General features: G+C 34.6%; 1 protein-coding gene across 1 annotated transcript in view; it reads right to left on the bottom strand.

The window, feature by feature from the left end:
• LOC121418051 (xanthine dehydrogenase/oxidase-like) overlaps window positions 1–13,176 on the bottom strand; it is a 55,038-nt gene that overhangs the window by 24,920 nt on the left and 16,942 nt on the right. Inside the window, exons 2-18 of the mRNA XM_041611755.1 lie at window positions 12,817–12,874; window positions 11,419–11,515; window positions 10,610–10,718; window positions 10,010–10,198; window positions 8,716–8,766; window positions 8,299–8,379; window positions 7,470–7,614; window positions 6,896–7,063; window positions 6,100–6,176; window positions 5,677–5,776; window positions 4,913–5,019; window positions 4,237–4,421; window positions 3,783–3,948; window positions 2,430–2,516; window positions 1,747–1,864; window positions 1,185–1,236; window positions 353–479 (exon numbers count right to left, since the gene is read on the bottom strand). Of these exons, the coding sequence (XP_041467689.1) occupies window positions 353–479; window positions 1,185–1,236; window positions 1,747–1,864; window positions 2,430–2,516; window positions 3,783–3,948; window positions 4,237–4,421; window positions 4,913–5,019; window positions 5,677–5,776; window positions 6,100–6,176; window positions 6,896–7,063; window positions 7,470–7,614; window positions 8,299–8,379; window positions 8,716–8,766; window positions 10,010–10,198; window positions 10,610–10,718; window positions 11,419–11,515; window positions 12,817–12,874 (1,917 nt within the window). The remainder of the gene's footprint in view (window positions 1–352; window positions 480–1,184; window positions 1,237–1,746; window positions 1,865–2,429; window positions 2,517–3,782; window positions 3,949–4,236; window positions 4,422–4,912; window positions 5,020–5,676; window positions 5,777–6,099; window positions 6,177–6,895; window positions 7,064–7,469; window positions 7,615–8,298; window positions 8,380–8,715; window positions 8,767–10,009; window positions 10,199–10,609; window positions 10,719–11,418; window positions 11,516–12,816; window positions 12,875–13,176) is intronic.

Genomic DNA, 13,176 nt, shown 5'->3' on the forward strand with positions numbered 1-13,176 from the left:
TATATGTCATTGACTAGTAACTTGTAATTAATCTACACATGGATATAAGCATTTACAAACACTTTTCTATTTAAACAATTATTCTGACAGAGATGAGTAGAGAGCACAAGGCCCAATTCAGTAAAATTCTCTAGGCAGGGCTTAACGAGATGATGAATACGGTATTAAGTATAATATTAAGCATAAAAACACTGTCACAACATCAAAACCAACTCCAAAACGACCGTTTGGAGTTGCACTTTGAATCCTGTGAAAAAAAAAACATATATCAACATGAATATCATAGTTATTATCATTACTTATCTTATCATTTATTTCATGTATCTCTATTTATTCAAGTCTGTAGAATTACCTCTTTGGTAGCGAACAATTCTTCATCAGGAAAAATGGCTCCGACAAGGTTACTACCAGGAACATCTTCAGCAGATATGAAGTCATGAACACCTTCCATCGCTAATGCATTAGAAGTATCGATGGATCTTTAAAGTGATTAAAAATGAAAAAAAAATACATGTTTGATGAAATGAGTATTGTGGTAGGGGCCAAGTAAAATGAGGCAAGGATAAAAAAGGATGACATAAAATTATTTTTCTTCTGAGAGAAGGATATATACAAGTTTTAAGTTAATTATAACATCATAAGAATCAGAGTTGACTTGAGAGAGTATTGGTGCGATTGCTCAGTCGGTATAGCGGGGTTTTGGATCTCGGTGACTTGGGTTCGATTCCAACTTGATGCGCTAGTGCCCTTCAGTAAGGCAGTAATCTTCATTACCAGGTCCCTCGGATAGGACCTTAAGCCGTCGGTCCTATGGTTGCTTGCTTGCTTACAAGCATTCATGCTTGTTTAAGCCATCAGGTAAAAAAAATCACTTCCATTCACTACCATAAATATTCATCTACAAAACAGAATACAACTACCTTTAATTATATTTCATTTCATCAATGGAAATGAAATTATTCGAAAATATTGTTTTTGCTACAAGACATATTGCTCATAAATATCGTTATCTTGAATAAATTTTCAAAACGTTATACATATATATTAAACTCCTGTAATGATATATAAACATGTACGTCCTGGATTGAAACATCGATTCTTTCGTTGGTACCACTATACCTTGTATATATCAACATAAGTCTTATCAGAATATGTATTATACATAGAAATTAAAATGGCCTTACACAATTTTTGCATGTGCTCTCCCACTGAAGACAAATGCCATGTGAAGTTCATCTTTGAAGATAAATATCGATAAGAAATATTAGTGAATTTAAAGATACAAGATTCTATCCAAATCACCTATTGAATAAATTGTTTGTTTTCTTAAAAAATTCTAATGATATGGATAACATATCGGACTAAACATTGACGAAAGGGAAATCATGACCTCATTAATATATCATTATTTCTGTTTATCATTTCTGTATGGTAAGTTTGAATGAAAAAAATATAATGTACAAGAACAATATCCTTACCATTGTATATTATTAACATTTGTTATTAACATTTGCATTAAGTTCTAAATTCTATCATAAACGATGAAAACTTTAGAAATTCCTCCTTTCAGTTCCTAGGGAGAGAAGTTAATGACTATTCAATGTTAATAACAATTATAAATATCTCATAAACTGTCCTCGAAAGAAATAGTGAATTTCCACCCTTTATCTCCATTCTTTTTTATTGTCTCGGAGGAGTTATGTCAGGGATTACTCGTTAGCTTTTGAAAGAAGGTTTTGTTCTTACTCGAGTGTTTGGGCATGTCATCGATGTATACTGCCTCCCCCGTGGCGTGTTGGTAGGCAGCCTTGTGACTGATAGGACGACCCACGGGATCGTGGTCTGGCTGGCCAGAGGATACTTCCTATGACAGTAAACAAGTAAAGTCTACTTTTAATAATAGAAAGCGTCTAACATATTTCCCTGAGATATGTGCTCATTATAGGCGTATTGATAATAATTGTTTAAAGGAAAGTTCCCCCTACCAGAAAGAAGACCTGTGTAAATGATTGAAATGAAAGACATAACCAATCCTTCATTCCATGAAACAGTAATAATAATCAAACTTGTTTATAAAGCGCTTTTAACATTTATGTTATCGGAATTCTCCACAATGATTATAATAACAGCATAATTACTCTGGTGTTAGCAGAGCAGCTGTTAGAGACTCTGGAATCTACTGCATCAAATTACTTACACCGACAATAGTCAACAATGTCAATTAGAATATTACAGTAATGAATGGTGCGTGTATTAATGGAGTGACTAACCTGGAAGAATAAGACACATTTAACTGACACAACCTCTAAGAATTGAATGTGTTTCAAAAGACTCTCGACTCATCGCATTAAAATTACTTGAACCTTTATCAATAACTTCAATTACCGTGAAGAGTAATGAATGATACGTACATTGATGGAGTGACTAACCTGGAAGAATTGGACCCCTTTAACTGGCCCATCACTCAGCAGAGCTATAGCGCTATTGTCGATTGTCTCTTCAGAAGAAACATTGATCTAGAATATTATAAGGAAGAGAGTATAAAGAATATAGGCCTAAACTCAAGTGAGTATGTAGTCATTTAGACAAAGTTATAACATTAAGCACTTTCGAAATTTTATTTTCATTTTTCACATCAGTTAATAATTGAGAAGGAACGTTTGCTGTTCCATTAAGGATAAGGCTAAAAATAAACCGAGCGTTCAATGCCACCATCAAACAAGTGATTACATTCCTAGTATTCATTCATCAAATGATGATATTTTGCTTTGCTAAATTTTGCAATACTTTCTTGTTTTGTTGTACTATGTTTTCATTGTTATTATTCTTGTAAACTCATTTCCAATTTGTTTTATTTTTGCATTGTTCGTGGCCTTGCTGGAAAGCAGCTTTCAGTCGAGAGCAGGTGTTTAAAGGTCAAGTCCACCTTTTAAAAATGTTTATTTGAATCAACAAAGAAAAATTAGACAAGCATAATGGTGAATATTACATTCAAAATCGGATGTTAGATAAGAAAGTTATGACATTTTGAAGTTTTGCTTAATTTTCTCTAAATATTTATATTGACAATTTAGTCACATGCAAATGAGAGAATCGATGATGTTACTCTTTTTTTTGTTCTTTGTTTGAATTATACAATATTTCAATTGTTACAGATTTGACAATAAGGACCCTCTTGACTGAACCATATAATGTACAACATGATATATAATTTTCACAGGACAATAAGGAGACAATTAGAATATTCCATATTTCATATAATAGAATACAAAAGAAAAAGTGTGTGAGTGATGTCATCAGTTCCCTCACTTGCATACCTACCAGGATGTGCTTATAAATATTATGTGAAATTAAGCGAAACTTTAAAATATCACAACTTTCTTATTTCACATCCGATTTTGATGACATTTTCAGTGTTTGCTCGTTGGATTTTTCTTTTTCTATTCAAATCGACATTTTGTTGGGTGGACTTGTTCTTTTACCGTGATTGAATAAATATCATACAATGAAATACTTTAAACAATCGGCTTGATTGTATTCAGGATGTCCGTTTTAGGTGCAAGTTTGCTCTTCAATTTAGATTGAAACTGTATTGTTTTTATGATTCAAATCTTAAGCCTATATTTGTCACTTGAAATCACACCTCCTGCAATCACTCTATTAATAATGATGAAACACAAATCTTCCAATATGATCTAGATCCCATAAATTCACAGAATGGTGTTTGAATAAATCTAGATTATCACTATTTTCATAAAAAAATAATTAAACAGTAAACTCACCTGTTGAGACTGCAGGTCTTGAAGGACCAAGAGATAAAATTTGAAGAAGAATCCTACTGCCAATGACTGCCGGTATGGTTCCATCCCACCGGGAGCTCCGGCGGGAAGGGGAAGGTCCTCGGCCAGGGAGGTGAAGGCTATCTCCAGCATGGATTCATCCCATTTCCTTAAAGGTATATAACAAGGACAAATCTATTTATTCAACCACTTTAAGGAATTTTGTTTTGTTTCCTGAAATTATATGCATGAAAAAAATTAAGGATCAATATCTGTACCAAATAAGAAATGATTTCTCAAACGCACTTTTGTTCATATCAATTATAATACACTCCCTACCTCATGCACACGAAACTGAAGAACCTATCATATCACCTTTGTTTTGGCTTTTCTTCTGAAATACCCATTGAAATAAAGATATTTAACTCTACTTGAGACTTAATTCAAAGTAACTCACCTCTCCCTTAATTTCTGCATCGTATTTGTGGCAAAGACCGTTGTTTCCGCCATTCCTCCGTAAGAAAGTGTAATGTCACTGATGACGTCAGTGCCGTGATCGAAGGCCACCATCATTGCAGCATTGACGATAGCGCTGTCCATTTCACGACGAGAAGACTGTTTGAAGCCATAGACGTACTCATTCTTTGTAAAGAAGTGTGTAAGTGTACAACATAGATATAAAATACTATCAGGATTATTACCGAAACATTTGCATCCTAAACAACGTCAAAACCATTTCGTTTTTGTAATTTTTTTAAAAACCATTTTACAGCATTATCTATTGTACATTTCCACTATTGCATCCAAGAATAAATCTTTACCAAACATGCATTTAGGTAGAGAGTTTCTAAAGTATTGATAGGGATGCCAATATAAGACACAATATTCAACAAGCCGATAAAGTTATGTTTTTTTTATTATGTACAAATCTTTATGTATTTTTTTTAGTCAAGGGATACTAATCAGGAAATAATATGTCTAAATGGTAGATTTGAATATCCAATATAAACGCCATCTTGAGCTATAAAAAATCAGAATTTAAAGACAAATTTATAAATAATATGACATTCTACATTTCTTGAACCCTCTAGTATTGTTTATTTTTAAATTTGATCGAGTCTCGATTAGATTACCTTTTTGGTGAAGGGAATAGCGATCGACTTCAGCACCTCGTCTGCTTCGATGATATTCTTGCGGTGTCCAGTAAAGAAATGTTCATCCATAAACACCAAACGAGTACCTGTATTTCGTATTCAGGAGCAGAATAAAATAGACAATAATCTATGCCAATACACTGGTAAATACAATATACAGAAATGAATAAAGCAATAACAACAATAACCAACAACCAACCAAAACCCACTTAAAAGAAGATGTATGATTACAGAAAGATAGATTTACAGAGAACAAATAAGATGTATGATTTGTATTTTCATACTGTTAAATGGAATGTTTGGGATCGCTAGTAACAACATATTCTTCCTACCTGCAATCCATTCACTAAACAATGTCTATTGGAACTAGGATGCAAAAATTAATATCAGACTAGAACAGGCAGCCAATTGAAGAAGTGGAAGCCAAATTAGTGTTAAGATTCAAAGATCTGATGGATCTATTTGTAGGGGGAGAGGGGATGAGTAAATCTCCGTTCCTCAGCGAATGTTAATTTTCACTATAAAAGATCAAACTGTTCAGCCAAATCGTCAATAACTGAAGTGTAGACCAGAAAATTCACAAGAAAAATCTTTCATAACCTTATTCGATATTACGTTATGTGATAAAAAGATACACTACGGACTTCAACAGAAGGAGAATTCATGAAGGGAAATACACAAAATTTTAGGATCAGTTTTTAACATAATTTTTATATCGTATTTATGTTATGTGTTATTTTTACCTCTTGACTGTGAAACAAGTTCAACTGTACATTTGGTCGCCATGAATATCGGATTGAGGTCAGACGTAGGGCTACCGGTCACTATGTTCCCTCCAATCGTCTGTAAGATGGTGAGATAATCAACGTCGTTATAATCAGTATTAATGATCCGTTATAAGAATCATCTTCATCATCAATAACATTTTATAAACACTATCATAATTACTCTTATTCTCGCTAGATGAGCGCCAGATCATATAACTTTTGATTATGAACAAGCAAATCCATAAAAATGGCTAATACACCATTGTTTCACAATCGTGATAAATCTATATAAGACCGTTAGAAAATGGTATTTTTAATGAAACACAAACAATGTGTCTCCACTGGATTATGATAAGTATAATTCATCATTGTAGAGTTTGTGTCTGATACGGTTCTTACCACAACGTCTCTTATTTGCCGTCCAGCAAACCAGCGCAGCATCTCGACTATCGCTTGGTATGTTCTTGTCTTCGAGCCTACAATAAAAGGGTTGTGGGTCGTACAAACGACTATTTCGTAAACGGCATATCTTCTGAGAACCAATTAAATATAATGGATTTTTACCTATTACCGTGTTATCCTAAGTGGACGTATGACTTATACCTGCATGGGGATTTATTCCGATTTAGATTTCTTAAAATTGCCCTTATGGTCGCCACTAAATATATTATAAAAAAAATTGGAGCAGTAACGGTTTTAAAAATGCATACATGATCTAAAAGAGGGGATTGGACAGGTAAAAGAGGATAGATGGAAACTGTATGAATGAACAGTTTTAAGATAGCTAGTCAAACTAATTATTACTATAGAAGTAATCTTCAGTATTTTATAGACATTGTTTCCTTTTTTTTCTTAACTTCCTTTTCTTCCCGCTTGTCTTCTTATTCTTCTTATACCTCTTAAAATATTACCATTTTCATGCATGAACGAAATATCAACGAATAAATTGACTTAGAATAGAAACCCCCCAAATGACCCTTAAGATGTGTGACTTAGGATAAGCCAACCTAATCAGCATTCAATTCAATAATCCACATTAACAGCTGCATTATGATAATCATATTTTTTTCCTAAATACTAGTATAATATCAATCACTTCAGATCATTATGATATTGCATGCATAGAAATTATCATCAACGTGACAGACATTGCGTTATTTTTTAATGTATTAATTATATCACTATTATTACTTACTTTGTTCCCGGGTGATAATCTCTTTCAAAAACATTTCCATTTGGCTCAGGGTGACGGCAGCACCGACCAAGACACTTTCACCTTCGACCTTTAATTCTTTCAATTCCTGGACGTGGTTGACCTCAATCAGTATGGGATAAACTTTGTTTCCAAACTTAGATTCATTGCCTAGAATAACAAAATATGTCGGATTGATGGTTGATAACATCAAGATCCTGATTGATATATGTGGTGTTACCGGGTTGTCAGCGAGACTAAAAACTTATTTAATTGTAGATTTTATATTAGAATTCGAATCCGTATTATTCATCAATTAATTGTCATTATGAAAACAACTCTTCAGAAATATCAATAGTATAATCGTTGGGTTATATTGGTAATTGAATGTGTATCAGTATACGGTATGTGGTTATTTTTATTCACAGTGGACCTTTAATTGTCTATTAAAAATCATATCCTTATGCATTCTGTATTTTCTTGCTGTAAATTAGAAAAAAAAAGAAATACTGAAAACTGACAATTATGTCAATTGTAACAGTGTTATCATGTTGCCTAAAATTTTTTGAAATATTACCGATGTAGGTATTTCCACCAATCAACTTCGAAGTCGGATGTTTTGTCTTCAGATCAAGCAGTTCATTCAGGGTCAAAGGTCGATGCCAGGTCACACGTATGCCTTTGAAGGTCAGTGAACTCTCATTCTGTTTCGCTGTAGATAGCTACATGAAAAAAAAAACAATTGAAATCATATAAACTACTGCTTGACAGCAAAAGTGATGAAAATGCAAACCGGGTGAAACTTTTATTTATGTTTTGGACTCATTACAGTTGTATTAGTAAGTCTCATGCTTTCCATTTTAAAATTTGAGAGCATGATCAATAACAGAAACCAAATAATGAATATAAAAAATTAAGACTACTGGATATTGAAATAAATAAAATTTGTAGTAGCAGATTCTCGGTTTATCGGTACTGCTAGATTAAAAGCTTACTCTCCGTCACTCACCGAGTTGAATACAACAATTTATACCAAAATTATTACCAAGTCTTCCGTTATTATACAGATTTGAGCTCATGCGTGAATCAGTTGAATTGCGTATGTAGTATTAAGGAATAATCTTATAATGACTCATATCAGAATGTCTCATTTCAATTGGTCGTCATTGGCGGCGGAAGCCAAAAATCTAAGGGGGGGACCACCACAATTTTTGGACAAGCAAAACAAAATTGAGGGGGGACACAGACAAAAAAATGACAAGCAAAAAAAAAAAGTCATCAGCTAAAAATTTAGGGGGGGACGTGTCCCCCCCCCCCCCCGCTTCCGCCGCCTATGTTAGTCGTTGATGCTATGTTATTTTATGGCACATCAAAATCTAAAAAAGGGCAAAATGTAAAATAAATACCAATAGCTCTGGAGGGAATATGATATCCTGCGTTGCATCGTACTTCATAAATGTGGTCGGATCATAAAGTCTGCGTGGTACCTGTTATTATAAAATCAATAATGCTACGTTAAAAATACATTACATGAGTCAAAAGAGAACATGCACATCTACATTGACAATGATAACTTTTTTTAAAAAACTTGTTTAGCTTGTCCACAGAATTTATAGCCCCTAAAATTTCTCCCACTCCCTTTGCACAAACCAATATATATTTCTTCTTCTAAAACATGTGGGACAAAAGAATGTACCAAATAATATGCAGACGACCCATTGTGTGGGATTGTCAGAAAAAGCTACCCCTCCTTGTAAATTCTTGGAACCGGAGAAAACGAATCCATATTTGTTTTCCATGTCAGTTATTCCTATTATCCTTACCTCACATGTGGCGTCGGCTTGTTCACATTTTCCTCCACAACAACCACCATCCTAAACAAAAACAAAAACTAAAAAAAATTAAGTGAATTACTGACTCAGTAATCGATTTGTTTGGGCTCAAGATTAAATTATTTTATGAATATATTAAGAGTATCAACTTTTAACAAGCACAAGATTGGCAACATAAGTCGTGATCGCAATCAAGCTGTGATCGCTGACTGCGTTACAAGTATTACGATCGCAACCATCAGTACGATTGCCAACTGCCACAACTGCCATCAGCACAAGTCAACCACCATCAACACAAACATCGACACTACTACCACAATCACCTCTTCACCTACAACATTCATCATCATAAGTATTTTATCATTTTATCAAAGATGAGAGTTGCTGCTACCCTGTTTGGCGTTGAACGATTAAAGAGATAGAGCCTCGTCGATCTGGCGCTGCACAGCGGCTGCCGGGCCCACCATTGGGCAAAGCAAATTTTCGGAGTATTTCATTTCATGTCTATTTCGAACAATAAATTATGGATTTTCATTTTGTATGAATGGTGTTATTTGTGAAAAATATTTTGGAGTACTTTTCAAAGTAAGCACTGCTGCTTTATTGAATGGCGTGATGCAGGTGAGACAGCCAGAGGTACTCCTCTTGTTTTTCCTTTTCTCACTTTTTTCTTCTCTTTTCGTATTGTCCTCTTCTCTAATGTACTCTTGTTCTCTTTTCACATTGTCCTCTTTTCCTCTTTCCGTATTGTCCTCTTTTCTCTTTTCATATTGTATCCTTCTTCTCTTTTTTCATTGTCCTCTTTTCCTTTTGCCATTTTTTCCTATTGTCCTTTTTCCTCTTTTCGTATTGTCTCCTTGTCCTCTTTTCTATCGTCGTCTTTTCCTCTTTTCCTTTTGTCCTCTTTTCATTTGGTATCTTTTTTTCTTTTCCAATTTTCCTCTTTTCCTATTGTCCTCTTTTCCTATCGTCTTCTTTTCCTCTTTTCCTATTCTCTTTTTCTCATCATATTGTTTCTTTTCGTATTATCCTCTTTTCCTTTGTCCTCTTTTCCCTACTGTCTCTTCCTAAAGTCATTTTTTGCTCTTTTCTCTTTTCGTTTTTCCCCATTATCGTCTTTTCATATTGTCCTCTTTTCCTTTTCGTTTTTCCTCTTTTCCTATCGTCCTCTTTTTTGTGGGCCATCCTGTACAAGCCAGTTATTTCTAATGCTGCTGTATATGTTGTGGTGACAAATAAAATCAATCAATCATCGATCAACCCTTTGTTCTAATTATTCCCTTACGTTTGCAAATGACTTATACCCTTCGAGGATTGGTCTATAACCAGTACATCTACATAGGTTTCCTCCAAGTGCTGCTTGAATCTCTTCCATAGAAGGATGAGGATTGTTTCTTAGGAGCGTGTACATCGACATCACCATCCCTGGAGTGCAGAAACCACATTGTGTACCATGGGCCAGGGCAATCCGTTCCTTGTCGTAAAAATATCGAAATATTAAAAATGATATAGTTATGTTGTCTCACTGCCTTGATATAAACCTAATTTGTATTTCTTGTTTGATTTCATCGATATATATCATTTTTATTCATCGTTTATATCTGGGAAGCAAATTTGTATGTTTTCCTAAACCCTGTTTTTCAACACAAGACAGGTAAAATTATTTATTCTTTTGTCTGATTAAAATGAAATAAAATAAAGTAAGATATACAATTATGTAGAAACAGCTGTAAATACGTCATCGAATTTTGCTGCAGTATATTTTGACACTAGAAGTGTATGTTATCAAAACCTAGTTAAATTTTGTTATTTGATTGTTATAAAGCAAATTTGTGGTAAAGTCCCATTTTTTCATTGAAAATAAAATGAATTTAGATTTGTTTACCTGTACGGGATGCAGCTTTGACTTTGTGCTCCCTATACCTTCTACGGTTGTGACGGCTGCGCCATGGACTGAACAAACAGGGGCAAGACAAGCATTCACTGCACGATGGCTACACAGGTAGAGATGGAAGTGGTTCGATATCGAGGTGGGAGTGTCAAGAAACTATAAAACAACTGTTAATATGGGTTACAAGGAAGTTTCGTATATCATTATTCATTATATTCTAATTTCAGTTTGTAAAACATGAGAATTGTGGTATCATATACTCGTATCACACACCACAATACATGAACCTTCCTCACACACACCCTAACACACGCATCCACAAAGGTCACTGATTTTGTGGCTTTAGTTAAGTTATAAGCACCAACATTGCTTTATCATCAGTGCCACTGTTTTTATCATTATCACTGTTACTATCTACTATCAGTAGAAGTAATAGAAGTAGGAGTAGAACTAGTAGTAGAAGTCGTAGTAGTAGCAGCAGGAGCAGGAGTAGCAGCAGAGGTGATGTTGTTGTTGTTGTTGGTGGTGGTAGTAGTAGTAATAGTAGTAGTAGTAGTAGTAGAATACCATATCAGTAATATCAAATAGAAGTAGTAATTATTGTGGTTGTGTAGAAGTTAGAAGTAGCCATTGTAGTAGTAGGAGTTGCTGATGTTTTTTGTAACAGCAGCAGTATTCATCAACATCATCGCTGCTACATGCTGATGTCGTCATCGTCGCCATGGTCGTCGTCTGAAAAGTCAAACGCAAGACAGTACGACAAAGAACACAACTTGCAACATAAAGAGCCTTGAAAAGGATACACAATCTTGTTGAAGTTTGAATCATAATTGGAGACCATCACCGTACATGCCCCGCATCCTCCTTCAGAACAGCCGGACTTCGTGCCTGTTAGACCCACTGAATTCATGTTTGTTTTCATAGTAAGGAAATTTAAAATATTTCGTCATTTTAAACGTTTATAATGTTAGAGGGTTGTAAGACGTCACATCGTGACATTAATGCATTAAGTACATACGACATGCCAATGGTCAAAAGAATCCATCGTAGTCCAGTTCATTTTGTTTAACCCTATCTAGGCCGGGTATTTTGGTAGATAATTGGCAGGGGGCAGCCCCTCCCCCTCGAGATCTAGGCCGTCGACCGCGCAAATGCAAAAAATTACGCGCACGTTGCATGAGAAATAGCCTTAAAAACTGTATGCCGTATGATTTCATGAAAATTTGCTAAATAATTATAATTTATGCATAATTAGTAATCAGAATCATACCGTTTGCTCTTACTCCCTAAATAAAGATCCAAATGTCTTTTTTAATGTAGAAACTCTTTGTCATGGTCTTATCAAATGCACATGAGGAAATTGAGTTATCAAATCAATTTCTTATGTATTATTTTGTTCTTTGTAATTTCCTATATTACTTTTTTTCTACCTTTTATTATTCATTTTTTATATCAACTTAAAAAAAAAAAGCGGTAAGATAAATCCATTCAAACCAGCAAAAGTAAAAATAATCATACACTTATGATTTTTGGTTGAAAACACAATTTGCATTGACTTAATTCATGAAATCACGTTTCAAGCAATTTTGGGTCCGACATGCACTTACGGAATATTGCGTTATTTCGAAATCATGGAAGTTTGGCAGCTTTCAGGGAGATTCGTGTCACTCCCACGCCAATTAATCCGCAACACCGCCGTGGTTAAAACGTGTTGAAACCGTAGCCACAATGCATTTTAAAAAGTTTTCCGTTCCTTAAGCACTAGTTTCGCGATCATGTTGCATTTCTGTTTTCCTTTTCCAAAAGAATGCAGTTGAAGGTATGTTTGTGCTACATTTACAGCTCGCACATCACAAAAGAAGGTAAAGCAAAACAAAAGGGGCTACCCTGGGTAAATACATTGTGAATGTCAATGGTCAGCTCTATTCTATATATTTTAGGCACTATAGGGAAGCAGGTCAGCAAAAAACGCGAGGCAGAGTTTAAATGGACAAATCTTTACAAACATCACACAAAAATTACCCAGAAATATCTACATAGTATGCTGAATCACATGTCAGGTTTGGTAGTGCAAACCGGCAGGAATTAAAATCCGGCTTTGATTTACCAATGCATACAAATAAGAATATGACCACAATTTTTTTTTAATACGCGTATACCAGACCAACAACATACTTTTGCTACTGTTTTCTTAAGGATACACTTTGTTCTTATGTATGTAAGCAACGACATCTCTGGATCAGGATTGTGCTCTTCAACCTGGAAAGACAGAATCGTTATTATTAATGATGAACGTGACGAACTAACGATTTTTCAAGGCCTACGAGAGGCTTTTCTCTTTTTTGAAGATTAAACTCCAAAATATCGCCACCACTTACCCTTTTCCCGTTGCAGAAAAATATAAGCGGATCACTATCAGCCTGCGCCATGTTTATTTCACGAGTATTGAACTTTGATTCCACTTCAACATTTGTTGCGAGTACTGATCATGTTATATGGGGAGTAACATTCAAAGGCATACTCTGTTTGTTCAAAGCTTTTCGTTCTCAACCCTGGGGATA

Source organism: Lytechinus variegatus, chromosome 7, assembly GCF_018143015.1.
Source record: "Lytechinus variegatus isolate NC3 chromosome 7, Lvar_3.0, whole genome shotgun sequence".
Lineage (NCBI taxonomy): Eukaryota > Metazoa > Echinodermata > Echinoidea > Temnopleuroida > Toxopneustidae > Lytechinus > Lytechinus variegatus.